A 20,328-nucleotide genomic window follows, 5' to 3' on the forward strand; every position below is an offset into this window, starting at 1 on the left:
TGCAGCAATCCTCTCTGTGTTCCTGGTGCCCCTGATCATGTGACCTTTCCTATGTTCCAGCACTGTCTGATCCAGCTATCCTCTCTGTGATCCTGGAGCCCCTGATCATGTGACCTTTCCTATGTTCCAGCACAGTCTGATCCAGCAATCCTCTCTGTGATCCTGGAGCCCCTGATCATGTGACCTTTGCTATGTTCCAGCACAGTCTGATCCAGCAATCCTCTCTATGGTCTTGGAGGACTTGACCATGTGATCGTCTCTATGATCCTGGAGGATCTGAACCGGAAGTCCTCCCCAGGTCTTGACTCGGAAGTGCAGGTGCTAATGCCCTATATCAGACCGCCCCTTCCTATGGTCGGGGCCTGAGTATGGTGTTGCTTCCCTGCATGGCTGCTTGGTCTGCTCGGTCGCTCCCTGTATTCTGTGCCCTGCACTCTGCCCTGTAGTGCTTCTCTGCACATGCTCTGTGCTTGTATTCTGCCTCTTGTCTCGTGCCATGTCTTGTGTTGTCTTTTGTGCCATGCTTTGTCTCTGCTATCCTTGGACTTGTAGTTCCTCCGCTTCTCTTCTCTTGTACCCGGCTCTGTGCTACTGCCTACGTTCCGCTCCTTGCTCTGTACCTTGCCTTGCTTCTTCGCATGCGATTTGCACGTGCCTGGCCTTCCTAGCCTCCTGTCTGTGCCTCAGCCGTGCCCGCCTGTTTGTGCCTCAACCGTGCTCGTCGGCTAGTGACAGCTGTGTCGCCTGCTATGCCTCAGCCGGGTTCGCCTCAGTCTTGCCCATCTGTCTGTGCCGCAGCCCGACCAGCTAGCCAGTGCCCCAGCTGTGCTCCCTGTGCTTCCTTGCACCCACGTTGTCTCTGCACTGTGCATTGCGTGCTCTCTAAAGCACACGCAGGCTCTAGCCTGCCCCTTGGCATACCTCCCCGTGCTTCTGTAAAAGTACATGCAGGACTTGCCATGTACCCTGTCGTGCCCTCTTGCACGTACAGGCCCTAGCCTGAACCCTGGCGTGTCTCCTAGCACGCGGAGGCCCTTGCCTTAGCCTGAACCCTGGAGTGTCCCTCGACACGCGCAGGACCTTGCCTTGAACCCTGACCCTGGCGTGCCCCTTGGCACGCGCAGGACCTTGCCTTGGACCCTGGCGTGTCCCTACACACGCACTTTGTCTTGTACTTTGAACTATGGACCTTGGCGTGCCCTCGCACGCACCTTGCTGTTTTCCCTGTTATCACGTCTTGCACCTGATGTTACCCTGAGTTTGCCTTAATGAAGATACCTTGAATTCATGTCTTGTCTTGTTTCCTGCACGCTCTTTGTCATCAGACACTCGTACTTAGTGTCTACCTGAGCCGGCCGTCTGGTCCCAGCTGTCTTGGTGGCTCACCCCCTTGGTCTTGCCCCTGACACTCCCTGTATAGGGGGTGGTTCCTCACAAGGTCAGCTCGCCCTAGGTGGGTGGGTGCCACGACCCAGAGGGTCCACTCTAAAGAAAACGACTCAGTGTAAGCTGACTCCGTCACAGGACTGTTTTTTCCAGCAGGACAATGTGCCATGCCACACAGCTAGGTCAATCAATGTGTGTTATGAAGGACCACCACATCAAATATAAAAAGAGAGAAGCCAGCGCTGCCGATGGTCAGAACGCATAACATGAAGTGCAATGCACAAATTGACATCTAACTGTAATCAAAATGAGACATTTGGCAAAATATTGATCAATACATTGAGCCACCCCGCCGCGCCAAGGCAATCTCATCTGGGGGGTCCTACTCTACATTTTTTGTTACTCACTGTGCCACTACGGCCTCCTGAATATTTTAAAAGCAAGACCATATCTATTACAAATGTACCCGAAACATGTCTGAATCGCTCCCGTGCAGCCAGATGAAACAAGTGTAGATAAAGGCCAACCAGGTCTGAACACAGACATCTTAGGTTAAACCTCCACACACTGCCCAACCAGCAACACAGATGAAGGGCGATGCAGGCTCAGACACAGATGTACAAATTATAAAGCCTGGGGCAGGGCGGGGCTGCTGTGTGTGTGCATAGCAGCCTAGATCCATCACAATGAATACAGCAAAAATGGCGAACATAACCCAGCGCGCACGGCAACAGTGGTGGTCAGCCACGACGCAATATGTGTTTGCTGGTCGGGCAGTGTGTGGAGGTTTAACCTGAGATGTCTATGTTCAGACCTGGTTGGCCTTTATCTGCACTTGTTTCATCTGGCTGCACGGGAGCGATTCAGACATGTTTCAGGTACATTTGCAATAGATATGGTCTTGCTTTTAAAATATTCAGGAGGCCGTAAGGGCACAGTGAATAATAAAAATGTAGAGTAGGACCCCCCACATGAGATTGCCTTGGCGCGGCTCAATTTATTGATCAATATTTTGCCAAATGTCTCATTTTGAATACAGTTAGATGTTAATATGTGCGTTGCACTTCATGTTATGCGTTCTGACCATCGGAAGCACTGGCTTCTCTCTTTTTATATCACCACATCAAATCCCTGTCATGGCCAGCCCAAACTCCAGGCCTGAACCCCATTGAAAACCTCTGGAATGTAATCAAGAGGAAGATGAATAGCCACAAGCCATCAAACAAAGAACTGCTAAAATTTTTGTACCAGAAGTGGCATATGGTCACCCAAAAGCAGTGTGAAAGACTGGTGGAAAGCATGCCAAGACGCATGAAAGCTGTGATTAAAAATCATGGTTATTCCACAAAGTATAGATTTCTGACCTCTTCCTGAGTTAAAACATTAGTAATGTTGTTTCTAAATGATTATGAATTTGTTTTCTTAGCATTATTTGAGGTCTGCAAGCACTGCATTTTTTGTTATTTTGACGATTTCTCATTTTCTGAAAATAAATACAAAACTTAGTGCTTGGAAATTTGAAGACATGTCAGTAGTTTATAGACTAGCAGAGCAATTTACATTTTACTCAAAAATATACCTATAAAGAGAAAAATCAAACTGAAAATTTTGCAATGGCTTATTAATTTTTGCTAGAGCTGTACTTCTCACTGCAAAATGCAAATAAATTTATATAATTTATGCAATGTGATTTTCTGGATTTTATTTTTGATATTCTATCTCTCAATGTTAAAATTAACCTACCCTTAAAATTATAGATTGTTCATGTCTTTGTCTGTGGACAAACTTACAAAATCAGCAAGGGATCAAATACTTATATCCTTGGCTGTATCATGTTGGCAAGAAACATGGATTTCAGATCACAGAAGAAAGCAATCTTCGTGATACATATCTCCCCTCACATACAGTGCCAGTGACCCTGTCACAGTTGCAAAACTCTGGGTCATTCAGCTTGATAAATCTCCATCACGATCTCAAAATGTGCCTGGTGCCTTAGTGACCCCAGATTAAGAGGCTGGGGCGATCTCTGGGGAGAATGAAGGTTTTATTTCAGTAGGTGCAGTTTGATACAGAAAAGTCCAGGTAATGAACATCCCAAACACCCGATCAGTGTCGGACTGGGGTGCCAAAGGCCCACCAGTAACATTGACTTTGGGTGCCCACTTTTCACCTGCAAATATTACATGACCCTGGTTCACAAATTTACCTATATCTCTGTATAATAAACTGGGTAGTGTGGGTAATGAATGAGATGCTGCTTTTTTCTGTACAGAGAGAATCAAGTGAAATATTACAAGTACTGCCCACACAGTAAGGTTGGGGGCCGAGATTTGCACTGGGGCCCACCGGGGGGATTCCCCTGTGGGCCAGTCCGAGCCTGCACCCGATTCATTCACGGGAACCTGTCATGTCAAACTGCCCCAGTGTGTTGTCAGTGATGCAATGTACATCACTAACATTGTTTTCTTAAAGAAAAGCTTCCAGTAAATATGTGTAAAGACACTTTATATCATTATTAGAGTGTATCACATGCCTTTTGTTTCAGTCCTATTCAAAATTATTCATGCCCCCCGCATTGTGATTGAATGCCATGACTGGCCTGACATCACCGCAACGGCTTTGAAAATCCCACGCTTGCCCACTGCCCACCTGCTCCCCGGGCAAGCGCACTGAATCTGGGTGTACATCCAAAGATTCTTTTCACATGTGCGCATGCACTGTGGTGGCGAGCAGGAAGATAGTAGCACGCATGCACTCACAAACTAAAATGTGGCCACTGACTTGCAGCGGCTCCATAGCATGCACACTTGTGAAAGGAAGCTGAGAACGTACACCCATCCTCAGTGTATACGCCCGGGGAGCTGATGGGCAGCGTGCAAGTGTGGGATTTCTGAGGCTGCTGCAGTGACATCAGTCAATCACAATGCGGTGGGCGTGCAAAATTTTGAACAGGACCATGACTGACCAACTGAGCAGTAAAAAGTGCCACCCCATGACTGAAACGAAAGGCATGATATAAAGTTGTTTTTTTTCAAATTGCTTTATCAGTAATGCACATTGCATAACTAACACGTAAAAAGGAAATGACAGGTTCTTTACCTTTAGAGAGAACCTGTCCCGTTATGGCCTCTATAAGATGTGGCCATCACCTTTCAGGGCTTATCTACAGGGTGGGCCATTTATATGGATACACCTAAATAAAATGGGAATGGTTGGTGACCCAGATCGGTGCGCTCAATTTGCAGAACGGGCAAAACAAAAATTGGAACAGGACCCTCAGTTTACACAGAACATTATGTTCAGTGATGAGGCAAACTTTTTTGGGTGGGCCATTTATATGGATAAATAAAAATAAACAATTATACCTGCGCTAGGAATACAAAGTGCAAATTCTGATTGGCGTTAATTGCCTATGGATTAATAACAAGTCAGTTTTGCTCATGAATGTAAACATAGGGTGCAGGTAGGTACATTTTCAAATGACCGGTGTTATGTAGAGCATAAGTAAGGGTTAGTAACACAGCCAGAGAATAGTCCACAGTGTTCAAATGCAAAGCCACATAAAAATAGGGAAAAATGAATGTATAAATGTTCCTCCAATAAAATGTATAATGTCAGTGGTAACTAATAATTGCACGTTTCACAATACCTCAAGTAATGAATCCATGAAGAAACCAACTGAAGATGGTGAGGGAAAACCAGATAGGGGCCGTACAAATGAATAAAAGTGAAGAGAAAAATTGCTTATTAAAATAGCCTTTATTAAAATGTTTTTGGCTCAACCACATAAACATATATAAAAATATATTAATATTAGTGCATGAGGCAATTAAACCGCCATAATATAAAGAGTATATATGACTTATTAGTTGGATTTATTATCCTCCTTATATCAACTCAAGTAATGGTTATCTCTATACCACCAAACCTGACGCAGATCAGAATGAACCCATGGAAACAGCCAATATCTAGAGCAGCAGAGAATTGTAAAAAGTGCAAAAATATTGGCACAAAAAGTATATGTAAACCTAGGCAGTGATACAACAGCACAGTGCAAAGAATATAAAAAAATATATATAATCGTGCAACAAATTGTGCAAACTAAGCAAAAGTGCTGAAAATTCAAAAATGTGCAAAAAAAGGTATATATATGGAACATATATAAAAAAACACAGTAGTGATGTGCAAATTTGCAAGGTGTCCAATAAATGCAGAGTGCAAAAAAGTATGCAAAATTATGTATGAAGCATCAGACTGAGTATATATTGAAGCAGACCACAGTGGTGAACATCACATGTGCGCCGATATATTGCAGCGTGGGTCAGCCAATAAGGCCATAAGAGGCAACAGCGTGGGGATAAGGCTGAATACCTGCTGGTGCCAGGAAGGTGGGAGATGCGGTGTGCCTATAGAACGCGCCCAGACGCGTGTTTCGGAAGTCTCCTTCGTCAGGGGGATGATAATAGTACAGCAAGAGGGGTTATATATAAGCCGGTGAGTCCGGGGTATGAGGCAATGCGGCGCTTGCGTGGTCAGCGTAACCCGGAAGTGACACGGCAAGTGGCGTCATGTGAGCGAACATCGCCCAATGGGGGCCTGTTGCTGCACAAAGAGACGCCGTTGCCACGTGACGAACCGGCACGTAAGGCCGAAACTTCCGAAACACCCGGGATTGTTGTACTCTTGGAATGCTATACCCCGGGATTGTCGTACTCTTGGATTGTTGTACCCCGGGATTGTCGTACTCTAGGATCGCTGTACCCCGGGATCGTTGTACTGTAGGATCGCTGTATCCCGGGATTGCCGTACCCTAGGATTGCTGTACCCCGGGACTGTCGTACTCTAGGATTGCTGTACCTCGGGACTGTCGTACTCTAAGATGGCTGTACCACAGGATTGTCGTACTCTAGGATTGCTGTACCTCGGGACTGTCATACTCTAGGATGCCTGTACCTTGGGATTGTCGTACTCTAGGATGCCTGTACCATGGGATTGTCGTACTCTAGGATTGCTGTACCCCGGGATTGTCGTACTCTAGGATTGCTGTACCCTGGGATTGCCTACTCTAGGATTGCTGTACCCCGGGATTGTCTACTCCAGGATTGTTGTACCCCGGGATTGTTGTACTCTAGGATTGCTGTACCCCGGGATTGTTGTACTCTAGGATTGCTGTACCCTGGGATTGTTGTACTCTAGGATTGCTGTACCCCGGGATTGCTGTATCCCGGGATTGTCGTACTCTAGGATTGCTGTACCATGGGATTGTCGTACTCTAGGATTGCTGTACCCCGGGATTGTCGTACTCTAGGATTGCTGTACCCCGGGATTGTCGTACTCTAGGATTGCTGTACCCCGGGATTGACGTACTCTAGGATAGCTGTACCCCGGGATTGTCGTACTCTAGGATCGCTGTACCCCGGGATTGTCGTACTCTAGGATCGCTGTACCCCGGGATTGTCGTACTCTAGGATCGCTGTACCCCGGGATTGTCGTACTCTAGGATCGCTGTACCCCGGGATTGTCGTACTCTAAGATCGCTGTACCATGGGATTGTCGTACTCTAGGATCGCTGTACCCCGGGATTGTCGTACTCTAGGATCGCTGTACCCCGGGATTGTCGTACTCTAGGATCGCTGTACCCCGGGATTGTCGTACTCTAGGATCGCTGTACCCCGGGATTGTCGTACTCTAGGATCGCTGTACCCCGGGATTGTCGTACTCTAGGATCGCTGTACCCCGGGATTGTCGTACTCTAGGATCGCTGTACCCCGGGATTGTCGTACTCTAGGATCGCTGTACCCCGGGATTGTCGTACTCTAGGATCGCTGTACCCCAGGATTGTCGTACTCTAGGATCGCTGTACCCCGGGATTGTCGTACTCTAGGATCGCTGTACCCCGGGATTGTCGTACTCTAGGATTGCTGTACCTCGGGACTGTCGTACTCTAGGATGCCTGTACCATGGGATTGTCGTACTCTAGGATCACTGTATCCCGGGATTGTCGTACTCTAGGATTGCTGTACCTCGGGACTGTCGTACTCTAGGATTGCTGTACCATGGGATTGTCGTACTCTAGGATCACTGTATCCTGGGATTGCCGTACTCTAGGATCACTGTATCCCGGGATTGCCGTACACTAGGATCGCTGTACCCCGGGATTGTCGTACTCTAGGATTGCTGTACCATGGGATTGTCGTACTCTAGGATCGCTGTATCCCGGGATTGCCGTACTCTAGGATCGCAGTATCCCGGGATTGCCGTACTCTAGGATCGCTGTATCCCGGGATTGCCGTACACTAGGATCGCTGTACCCCGGGATTGTCGTACTCTAGGATCGCTGTACCATGGGATTGTCGTACTCTAGGATCACTGTATCCCGGGATTGCCGTACTCTAGGATCGCTGTATCCCGGGATTGCCGTACACTAGGATCGCTGTACCCTGGGATTGTCGTACTCTAGGATTGCCTGTACCATGGGATTGTCGTACTCTAGGATCGCTGTATCCCGGGATTGCCGTACACTAGGATCGCTGTACCCCGGGATTGTCGTACTCTAGGATCGCTGTACCATGGGATTGTCGTACTCTAGGATCACTGTATCCCGGGATTGCCGTACTCTAGGATCGCTGTATCCCGGGATTGCCGTACACTAGGATTGCCTGTACCCTGGGATTGTCGTACTCTAGGATTGCCTGTACCATGGGATTGTCGTACTCTAGGATCGCTGTATCCCGGGATTGTCGTACTCTAGGATCGCTGTACCCCGGGATTGTCGTACTCTAGGATTGCTGTACCATGGGATTGTCGTACTCTAGGATCGCTGTATCCCGGGATTGCCGTACACTAGGATCGCTGTACCCCGGGATTGTCGTACTCTAGGATTGCCTGTACCATGGGATTGTCGTACTCTAGGATCGCTGTACCCCGGGATTGTCGTACTCTAGGATCGCTGTACCCCGGGATTGTCGTACTCTAGGATCGCTGTATCCCGGGATTGCCGTATTCTAGGATTGCTGTACCCCGGGATTGTAGCACAAACACCTTGGTGATTCGGCCCCATATTATCCTACGTGCAGCGCGCTCCCCTCTCCGGTATCTGGCTGAGTGGCTCCTCCACCTCCCTAATGAGCCGGTACCGGCCCCACCCACAGGCGCATGGCAGCACTACTCCCACACTCCGGAGAGACACAATGGGATTACTATGCCGGCTATAAATAGCGCTGTTTAGCATCGCTGAGCCCGACTCCCTGGCCATGTCGCCGCCTTGATGACGTCACCCCGAAATAGCCGCTGCCCAGTGCCGCCTCTTGACCCGGTGCCCTAGCCAATGGGAGGAGCTGTTCCCATGGCAGTAGGCGTGGCCGGTGACGTCTGGGTGGGGCCGTTTTCCCTGAGAGATGCGGAAGTTGGCCCCCAGCAGTGAGGCGGTTGTTGGACCGGAAGACGGTGTGAGGAGCGGGGATGTCCGGCTAGGGTAGTGCAGTGTCCGGGAGTCCCGGAGTGTGACGGAGCTGAGGGAGCAGCCGAGACCGCGTCCTGTTCCAGCTATGAGTGAGTGCTGGGAAAAGTTCGGGTTGTAGTGGGGGAGGTGGTCCCCAGCCGGGCAGGAGCCGTCACCTGCCCGCTCACTGACTGCTCTGCACACCGCCACAGTGTGGCTGCCATGGTGATCTGTTATTGACTGACAGATGGGTGACAGGAGAAGGCTGAAGTCCTGGAAGTGATGTGTACACAGTGATCACTCAGTGTCCTTCATGCTGAATGATCAGTGCCCATGGCACAAGTCTGTGGCCACTGTAATATAGAGCTCTGGACCTGGGGTGTACCTCCTCCTGTGTGGTCAGATCATCAGTGCCCTGCACTATGCCCAGCACAGGCTGTGCCCACTGTAATATCCCTGGACCTGGGGTGTACCTCCTCCTGTGTGGTCAGATCATCAGTGCCCTGCACTATGCCCAGCACAGTCTGTGCCTACTGTAATATCCCTGGACCTGGGGTGTACCTCCTCCTGTGTGGTCAGATCATCAGTGCCCTGCACTATGCCCAGCACAGGCTGTGCCCACTGTAATATCCCTGGACCTGGGGTGTACCTCCTCCTGTGTGGTCAGATCATCAGTGCCCTGCACTATGCCCAGCACAGTCTGTGCCCACTGTAATATCCCTGGACCTGGGGTGTACCTCCTCCTGTGTGGTCAGATCATCAGTGCCCTGCACTATGCCCAGCACAGTCTGTGCCCACTGTAATATCCCTGGACCTGGGGTGTACCTCCTCCTGTGTGGTCAGATCATCAGTGCCCTGCACTATGCCCAGCACAGGCTGTGCCTACTGTAATATCCCTGGACCTGGGGTGTACCTCCTCCTGTGTGGTCAGATCATCAGTGCCCTGCACTATGCCCAGCACAGGCTGTGCCCACTGTAATATCCCTGGACCTGGGGTGTACCTCCTCCTGTGTGGTCAGATCATCAGTGCCCAGCACAGGCTGTGCCCACTGTAATATCCCTGGACCTGGGGTGTACCTCCTCCTGTGTGGTCAGATCATCAGTGCCCTGCACTATGCCCAGCACAGGCTGTGCCCACTGTAATATCCCTGGACCTGGGGTGTACCTCCTCCTGTGTGGTCAGATCATCAGGCTCTGGTCTGGAGTTATTATAGGTGCTGTACCTACACCTGAGACCATGGGAGCTGCTTCCTCCATGAACACTTGGACACTTGGTGTTTTCCACCTGCATCTTCCTTATTGCATACAACACTATGTAGGTGACATCACCATGGAAGCATGGGGCATAATGTATCTTTATGAGTGTCTACTTGTCACCCTCCAGACATTGAAGAGGAAGCGAAGACCTTCTAGAATTAGTCATTGCTCTCCAGAAAGCAAGTCTTTGTACTGTAGAAATAATAATAATAATAATAATCTTTATATAGCGCCAACATATTCCGCAGCGAGAAAGAAAGACTGTAGGCTGCTTTATGTACTATGCAGGAACTGGTTTATCCTTCTCTTACATTAATAGGGGGCTCGCCCCTCCTATTAGCCCGGGGAGCGTTGATCTCGCTGTGGCTGACCGGAGCCAGACACCTTTCACAAGTCTGCCCATTTGTATACATGCTGTATGCCAGCCGATCACCTGGATTGGGTTTACTCTTGATGATCCTGATTTTCTGGATGATGAAAACCCTTGTAAAGTGTTTATTTTTTTTAAAGTAAAGTTATATTTACACTGGTCAAATAAAAATAGGTATCTAAGAACGCTGGTATTCTTGTAATTGGTCTGTCTGAGCAGGCTGCCAATTATCCAAAGAACAAACAAAACTAGTTTGTGTGAAACGATTTAAGCTTAAAAACCTTCTCAGCCGCACATCGCCTTGTGTAAGCTGCAGGTCTGCAAAGAATTTGTTCTACATACTTTATGAGAAGCAGCATTGCAATTTACGCTGCCTACAATGTCAGTTGCTGTTCTTAGACCTAGCCCTAAATTGGAAATGTGCATTGTGAAGCCGCTGTGTACAATGACATCAGTGTTATTCCCTAGGGAGGGACTTTTTACCAGTCCATGCTCTGTCACCTTTAGGAAAGAACATCTTACGTGAATCTCCTCCTAAGGCCACATTCAGTATTTTCCCTCAGTATTTGTAAGACTAAACCAGGAGAGGAACAATCAGAGGAAAAGTATAATAGAAACCCGTCACCACTTCTGGATTTCTCACCCACGCCTGGTTTTGGCTTACACATACTGAGGTTAAATACTGACCCAATACGTGTGAACATGGCCCTAGTCTCATCATTAGGTGCTTTGGCTCACTGTCATTTGGCATAGATCCATTCAGAACAAGGTTGTGTGCAAGATCATGACTGGCCAATAACCTAAACCAAGTCTTTATTTTGACATGGTCACCAGTGACCTGATGAGTCTGGTGTATTTACTTTGATAATGCTTATTAGGATGTGTTCACAATGAGGTATTTTTTTTTTTATTTTTGTTTGCTGATTTTTCGGAGGAAAAGAAAAGTGAACATTCGCCTAGCATTGCTTTTATTCCCGGCTGATATTGAAATGAATATTCTACTCGTAAAACACTAAGCTTAACTTCAGTTTAAAAAGCCATATAAGAATGGCTGTATAATCCTAAGTACACCAGCCTCATGTGGTCTATCAGATTTATTCAGTGACTAATAGTTTGCATTGTGAAACCTGTCTCCCAATTTGAGCTTTCCTCCCAAGCATTGCTTCCACACTACAGATACCAGCATGGCCATATCTTGCTTGCAATGCCCTATTCCTCCATCATTATTATTATTATTATTGGAGTAATAAAAGGTGGATAATGAGAGCACAGCTGATGACTAGCGGGGTCTCGGGCTGGGGCAACCCTTCTAAGATACAGCTAGACAGATCTCAGGACCTTGGTAACCAGGGTCTGGATATCTGTAGACATCTTGCCTGCCAAAGTGTTTATTTTAGTGATCTAGTGTGCTGTAATTGTAAAGAAAACAATAACATTCACCTGCCATGGAAAGCACCTTTTATGTTTGTTTACTAATAAGACTGTCTGTACTTGACTGCAGAACTTCTCTGACAATTGTGGGCAGTGCAGAAACCGTACCCACGTTGTATTCCTCCGCTAATAAACCTTCAGGAGCCCAGCTATGGTCTCCATGTCAGTGTTGTGGAGCCCAGGCCCTAGATCATATAGATAGCTATGTAGACTTTATGCATTATATTGCACTTTAGGTCTAACTGTTCTGATCGTCTTTCTTTCTATGTTGTGCTTGCATTATGCGCATATATAAAGTGATGTGATCTGCATCCTTTCCCGTAACCTATCCTCTAAATGTCCCTCTCTTTCAGGGCTGGGGCAGAGTTGGTGGTGAGCCATATCTTTGCAATAAAGCTAAGGTAGAATGGTGTTTCTTTCCACTGCACTCATCCCACTAATGGTCCTGTGTGTTGTGGTGTTGTGTTTTTTGTTTTGCATCGCAGTGTATCATCACAGAACGTCTCCTCGTGCCACATAGTGATTGTCTTGTGGTGTGTGACACATCTGTCTGGTGACAACCAAGCATGGTCACAGAGCTTGCACAGAGCCCTGCGCGGGCGATGACATCCCAAAGACAAGCAAAGTTTTGTGTCCCCGTTGGAAATGGCCTTATTTTGAGTAATCTCAACAATAGGATGGCTGTATGCCTAGCTATGGTTAAATGTGAAGTAGCCAGCGTCTATGAGAATCTCAGTGTAACCATCTGAATGCCCTGTTCATGGCTTTAGTTTTTGCTTCCTTGATTAAAGGTTAGTGATGTGCGGCGGAAAGGCGCTGGGCCAAAATGAATACGTTTGCTCTGAAATGACTCCTGTTTATTTGCACTGCTGTTATGCCAACATTGGAGAAGCGCTCATTACTCTGCATGTGCTTTGCAACATTTGACTCTTTCATAGCATGCAATGATCAGTGTTACTGTCTGTATTAGCCTGTATCCTTCTTTTAGCCTGCAAGGCTATACGCCAGATTTCATACTTTTGCTTAAACCTTTGGGATAATGGGAATCTGTCAGCTGGATTTCACCCCCCCCCCCCCCCCAAACTATTTGGATGTAGTTCTTTCAAAGACAAGTTTAGCAATAGCTTACATGGCCAGTCTGTTCCTCTGTTACTGAGAAATCCTGTGTTTGAACTCATGTGCAATCTTCTATATTAATCGGAAGCCTCTGTTCCCTCTCAGCGCTGCCTCTTCCTGCTTGATCGAAGACCTCTTTGCCTGAAGTCTCACTACAGACAGGCTGTCAGTCAAGCAAGAGGTGGGATGCTGCGTGGAGAATAGAGCTGGAGTGACAGAGGCTTCAGATCTAAAATGGCTATTTTCATATTCAATTCAAATGCCGATTTCTCGGTAATGGAAGAACAGACTGGCATGTAAAGGTAGCATAGGAGTTTTCTTTAAAAAAAGAGCTACAGTACATTCACATATAGTTTGGGGTGTGAATTCCTGCTGACAGATTTCCTTATTTGTTTTCTACCTGTGTCTGTAGTAGCATACTGTCTGGCAAAACCCAATAGTTGAGTTGCCCAATATATATGGCTGCGTGTTGTATTGTAATGTGCCTCTATATTTTAGCTAGTCTAAGGCCAGGGTCACATGAGCGAAGATTCTCTCATGCGAAACGATCAGATCCATTATGTAAATCACACTCAACTCAAACTCTGATCGGCTGAGAGATTCATAGCACAAATGAGGTGAACATGAGCAAGCATTCTCCATTGTGTGAGTTTGCGGAAACAAAATTGCACTCAGATGTCATCTGAGTGTAGTCCGATGTTTTTCATGCACTCATAGACTTCAGTGGGTGAGTGCGATGCAATGTGCACTGCCCCATATAATAACATTATGCCAAGTGCTATCTTGATATGACATTGGATAGTAGTCCGGTGCATACGCTTGTGCGAGCGATTCCTTAAAATTACTTGTGTTGCTTCGTGAGAAGTTTTCTGTAGAAGGTTGGCTTCATGCAGCAATTTGCAGTGGTTGTAATTTTCGTTCACTTTTTGTTTGAGCCGTTTATAACAAATTAAATTGTCTTTACATATTTTCATGTGTGGCTTTTTTTTCCTCATTTTCTTCCAGGCTTCTCTATAGGACATAAAAAAAAAACAAGCCAAGAATTTTGTTTTAAAACTATGAATATATCTTACAGGTTTTTCATTGTTTGTTTACCTCCTAAATGCAAAGTTGTTACTTTCTAAATATTAACTACAAGGGCAAGCCAAGGTTCTGAATCCTCATTTTTTTTCCACACTCCGGTATAAATGGCCAATAATTAGGAATAACAATAAGGGGGTGTGTGTGCACACGTAAGCGTTTTTTTTTCGCTTATTTTAAGCGTTTTTACCGGCAAAAATGCTTAAACGCTTAAAAGAAGCATCCCATTCATTTTAATGAATTCTGCAGTTTTTGTGCACATTGATGCGTTTTTTTTCCGCGAAAAAAACACATCGCGGTAAAAAACGCAGCATGCTCATTAATTTTGCGGAAAAATCTGCATTTCTAACTATTTTCTATGAGCAAACCAATGAAAAAATGGCTCAAGAGCAATGAATAAAATATAAGATTTTTATTTATACTCGGATAAAATACAATATGTAGATAGAAAAGATATAATTCAGTACAAATAAGGAAATCAGCGACATCCAATTACCACATTTGAATAAGGGTCATGATACAAATTTTAATCTATAAGTGCAGGCAGATAATAACATAATCTGCTTTCTCGCAATTGTCTTTTAAATGCAATAGTAAGCAGCATCTCCCATAAAGTGCACAGTGCATATGATACAAAATATGTTATAATCATCAAATAGGGGTCAAAAAGCCCACCAGTATGAAAAACTGTCAGCTGGTATATGAGACTGTTAGCTAATATAAGAATGGCATCAATAAGTAAGGGAGAGAGATGGCCAGATTTATAAACAAATGCCGAAAAGTCAAAATAAGAAGTACCAACCTATATGATATGTGGACAGGCGGATTCCCTATGCGCGTTTCGCTTCTTGCTTCTTCAGGGGCTTCTTTCTATGAGACTGGGGCCTCTCCGGAAAAGTCTTAGTTACTCACCGGTTAACGGTATTTTTCGGAGTCCATGACAGCACCACCTGAGAGAGGGGATCTGCCCTTCAGGAACAGGAAACCTACAGATACAAAAGGGCGGCACCTCTCCCACGCATCAGTTGTATTACAGAGCACAGAGGACCATAATGGTTAATAGCATAACTTATATACAATACTATACACAACTATTTAAATTACCCGTGTACGTATAAGAGGAAGAAGTGCACACCCAAAATAGACTAAAAGGGAGGGAATATACGGGTGCTGTCATGGACTCCGAAAAATACCATTAACCGGTGAGTAACTAAGACTTTATCGGTCGTCCATGACAGCACCACCTGAGAGAATTACAGAGAGTAATAACTATTTAGGGAGGGACTACAGCCTGCAGTACCCTTATACCAAAAGAGAGGTCTGTGGAAGCACCCAAGTCTAGCCTATAATGACTATAAAAGGTGCTCGGAGAGGACCAAGTAGCCGCCTTACATATCTGGTCGATGGAGACTTCTGATCTCTCGGCCCACGAGGTCGTCATGTCTCTGGTGGAATGTGCCCTCAGTTTCCCAGGTGGCGACCTGCTTTTGAAGTGTATGCTACAGAAATTGCTTCTCTAATCCACCTGGCTAGTGTATTTTTTGACACTCTACAACCTTTCCTAGGGCCTTTGTGGGAAATAAATAGGGCATTATCTTTCTTCCAAGGATCGGTAGCTGCCAGATATACTATGAGGCATTTCCTAACATCCAGGGTATGTAGTTTTTCTTCCTTCTCATTAGCTGGATTAGGGAGGAAGGATGGAAGGACTATTTCCTGAGTCCTATGAAAGTTAGAAACCACTTTAGGCAAGTACGCCGGATCAGGTCTGAGTATTACCCTATCGTCCTTAACCTGTATATAAGGAGGACGCCTAGATAATGCCTGGATGTCGCTTACTCTGCGAGCTGAGGTTAGAGCTACCAGGAAGGCTACTTTGAGGGACAGATTTTTAATGGAAGCTGATGAAATAGGTTCGGATGGAGCTTCCGTCATGGCCGTAAGGACTAGATTCAAGTCCCATGGCATGAATCTATCCTTCACTACTGGCCTGGACCTACCTGCTGCCTTAATGAACCTACTGATCCAGTAATTACCTGCGATGTTGCAGCTAAAGAGAGCCCCCAAAGCTGATACTTGTACTTTAAGAGTACTAGTGGAAAGTCCCATATCCAGACCTTTCTGAAGAAACTCTAAGATCTGCTTTATTGGAGTTGAACCCCCAGCAACTATTTCAGAGCGCTGCAGGAACTTCTTCCAAATTCTAGCATAAGGGAACACTGCATCAGGGTACATTCACGGAGATCTCTTACCCATGCAGATGAGGCAGGTACCGGATCACGGAGGGAGGCAGGGGGAACCTTTAGACTGGAGGAACTTCTGCGGCTCTGCTCACTCGTCCGCTTTCTCTTCTGCTGGCCACTCGTATGAGTCTTCACCGAGGCCTCCTTCTGTGGGCGCTCCTGCACGTCCTGCTGCTCTATGGGGGCTTCTGTCATATCCATCGCTGGGCCTTCAGAAGCACCCCGGCAGCATCACCTCCTGCCCTTTAAGGCCTCCCAGTATCCAGTCAGCAGGGCACTGGCGCGGCACCTCCCCCAGGAACCCTCTCGCGACCTTCCCCCGCATGCTCCGTCCCCCCCCCACCGCCTCAGGTACCGCGCGTCCACCCGGATCGCCGCGCGCACACGGCGCACACTAGGAAGGCGGCCGGCACCCGACTTCCGGTTTCGGCGTTCCCCGCCGCGTCACCTCCGCCGCGCGTCAGAGGCAGCGGGAGCGCGTGGAAAGGAGCCGGCACGGCGCCCCCGGCTCCGGTATGCCCGCCGCCCCCATGCGCGCCAGCCTGCACTTGCCGACCGGACGCAACCGCCGACCCGGCCGGAGGGGGTTTGAGAACGGACCCCGGGGGGAGACGCATCAGGAGGGGCCTGCATACATACCTGGTGCCCGCATTCTGGAGACGGCTGTCCACCGGACCCTTTGCTCCGCCTGCTCTAACCACTGCCGTGGCGACCTACCCGGCCCCACCGTGGCGCTTCCAGGTACCCCGAGCTTGACCGAGGTAGGAGACCCCTCCCCCCCCCCCCCCGCTACCTGAGTCGGTCAGCCGGCCTGGGAATCCCTCGACGACTCCATGATGGACGATCTGAAGGAAGTCCCGTCCTCTAGGAACAGGAAACCAACTGATGCGTGGGAGAGGTGCCGCCCTTTTGTATCTGTAGGTTTCCTGTTCCTGAAGGGCAGATCCCCTCTCTCAGGTGGTGCTGTCATGGACGACCGATAAAAAAACGCATAAACGCGTATTTTTTATGCAAAAAACGCGCTGGAAAAAAAAGGCGCGTTTTCTGGGAAGGAGTCCGGTTTTCGTGCAGAAATTTTCTGCATCCGTGTGCACATAGCCTAACTGTAATAGAATGATTGTAACATGATTCTATTTTTTATATTTACGGTATATGAAAAAAATCCGATCTGTCAAAGCTTTTGAGTTCAGAAAGCCATTGTGAGCACTGGGTCAGTTGTGTCTACAAGCTGCAGTGGGGAAGGCAGTGTTCTGCTTTCTGTATGTCTGCCTTGCTGGAGCTGCTTTTACATTCCGCGCAGTATTCCATAAAACGGATCCGAGTAGCTGATGCTCTTCCCCTATCCAGACCCATCGGTTTGTATGGAAAATCAGTCTTGTGCACTACAACAGGAGCGACAATGAGCCCATGGGCGCCTTGTGGCGCAGTCGGACTGAATATATGCTAGTCAGGAGGGGGTTTGTCACAGATCTGCTGTGGAGAGAGGGAAAAGTATCACAGTTTTAAGGAGAGGAAATAAATACCTGTGCTGATACATGAAAGCAAGTGAAGAGAGCAGGATCCAGAGCCAGCATTCAGCCTATATGATCTTCAAATGAATGAAGATCGCAGACTGAAGGCCCCCAAACACATGTACTGACAATTGAGTGAATGATGGTTTCCATGACTGCACCATACACAAGTCTTTAAAATTAATCCATGTACATTCTATGTACAGTGAAGGAAATTGTTCGATAATCTTAACTTGATACACCCAAAGACAGTGCAGGAAATAACCGATCAAAGACAAATCCAGTGAAGCCTCTGCGTAGTCAGTCCCTTGAAATTGATATGCAAATTAGGCTGAAGTATTGTAAGTCTGAAGCCTCTGTCACTCCAGCTCTATTCGCCACTCAGCTCTGGCTCATTTGGCGTGAAGTCACACAGCTTAGAGGCTGTCAGTCAATTAGGAGGAGTCGGCACTGGGCACAAAATAGAGCTAGAGTGACACAGGCTTCAGATCTACAGCCTACAGAGGAACAGACTGATATTGCTTGACTTGTCTTTGAAAGAGCTTTAATAGCATATAAATGGTTTGGGATGTGTTGTAATACTGCTGACAGATTCCCTTTAAGGTGGGGATATCCTTTTAAATATTACAAAATAAAAAGCCTCAAAAATGCTGCCTTGAATCTCCTGAGAATGCTATACGGTAAGTTTATAAAATGCTGGAAAATGGTGCATGTCCTAAGGTACACTTGTCCCATATAGGCAACGGCATTGACCTTTAGAATAGTGCAGTGTGTATATTAGCAACCACTAATATAGTGATTAGTTATGGTGTGTGTGTGTGTGTGTGTGTATATACACAACTAGTCACTAAGGCCTCTTTCACACTTCAGTTTTTTACAATCAGTCACAATCCGCCAGGTTTTGAAAAAAAACGGATCCTCAATTTTCTTTTGAGGATCCGTTTTTTTTCTCCATTGACTTTCATTAATGGCGGATTGTGACGGATTGCTGTCCGTTGCATCCGTTTTTTTTGAGGATCCGCCAAAAGTTGCTGTCCGTCACCATCCTCAAAGATTTCAAAACGGAGCTTGTAACGTTTTTTTTTCTGGCGGATCCTCCAGACACTCATTTAACCCGAAATTCTTTCTGGTTCCGGACCCAAAAAACACTCACTCTCTCACTCTCTCTCTCTCTCTCTCTCTCTCTCTCTCTCTCTCTCTCTCTCTCTCTCTCTCTCTCTCTCTCTCTCTCTCTCTCTCTCTCTCTCCTTTAAACTTAGTCATTTTGCGGATCCGTCAAAAAAACGGATGGGTGGCATCCGTTGTCATCAGTTCTAAAACTGATCCAGCATCCGTCCTTTTGGTGGATTTTGACTGATGCAAAAAACTGAAGTGTGAAAGAGGCCTAATGGGAAACATATTGTTGCTATAGATCTCACTTGTACTGCCTGATTTGAACCAGTTCTGATCTTGAAACATGTATTTAACTTTTGGGATCACAATGCTGTGAGTGAGGAACATGCCCTATGTGCAAACTATTGCAGTCAGCTCCCAGATTTTGCAGCTTCAGGTGAATGGGACAAGTACAGAAACTTGCAACAAATCTACCATGTGTGAAGAAAACACACAGCAATTCAAGGAGCCAGCAACAATAGCTCTGGAGATTTCCGATTTAAACCTATTTATTGGTCTTGTTCTTGTTTTGTAAAACCAATAAAAAGTAATTTATAGACAGACCGACACACTACACAAATGGCTGTACAATCATTTTTGGAAGTTTTTGGTCCTCTCTAGAGGAATGCTCTACGAACTGGATCATATAGTTATTTTGATGAGTATTTAAAAGTAGGCACACCAGGCTCATCAGGTCTAACAGATATATTTAATAAAGTATACAATTCATATTGTAAGTTTTATAGAGTAATTGCTGTACATTTTTAAACAAAGGACAGATAATCTGGATTTCAGTAGCATGTGATCTCCCTTCACTATCACTATAAATTTCCCTTTTTAAGATTGATCAGCACAGAATGAGTGTTCAAACCAAGCACAGGCGCTCAGTGCAACCTTGGTGTGGCCAAACATTTAAGTACACCTTCCCATCTATCTCCACCGTTCTTTCTCTATAAATCCAGAGTTATCTATCAAAGAAAAAGGGGGTTGGAGATGCAGGAAATCTAGTAGGTGGGAAGCTGCACTTAAATGATTGGCCACAACAGGCGTGCACAGAGCACCTGTGCTAGGTTAGAAGTCATTCTCTGCTGACCGGCCTTTTAAAGTGTACATGTCTCGAGATTTTGCAGTATATCCTGTATACATTAAATAGGTCATAGCCCTGATGATGCTGGTGAACTTACTTGGCTAATCAACTTCATAATCAAAATTCTTACACTGTCTCCACCCATCTAGCATGATTAACAGCCCATCAGTGTCCCCTCTACTCAGTACAAACTGCACTCTGGGTGGGCAGAGATAATAATAATAATAATAATAATAATCTTTTTATATAGCGCT

General features: G+C 46.5%; 1 protein-coding gene across 2 annotated transcripts in view; it reads left to right on the forward strand.

The window, feature by feature from the left end:
- Positions 1–8,620: 8,620 nt before the first annotated feature.
- The window catches only part of USP6NL (USP6 N-terminal like), a 267,801-nt gene continuing 256,093 nt past the window's right edge, over positions 8,621–20,328 (forward strand). Inside the window, exons 1-2 of one of the 2 annotated variants that reach the window (XM_073588992.1) lie at positions 8,621–8,937; positions 12,239–12,286. Coding sequence is in view for 1 of the 2 variants with exons in the window: in XM_073588991.1 (XP_073445092.1) it covers positions 8,934–8,937 (4 nt within the window). In the remaining variant the exon portion in view is untranslated. The remainder of the gene's footprint in view (positions 8,938–12,238; positions 12,287–20,328) is intronic. The other variant, XM_073588991.1, reaches the window with a different exon arrangement.

The sequence above is a fragment of the Dendrobates tinctorius genome, unplaced genomic scaffold (assembly GCF_039654945.1).
Source record: "Dendrobates tinctorius isolate UK_male_01 unplaced genomic scaffold, ASM3965494v1 ptg000105l, whole genome shotgun sequence".
NCBI classification, from domain to species: Eukaryota; Metazoa; Chordata; class Amphibia; order Anura; family Dendrobatidae; genus Dendrobates; species Dendrobates tinctorius.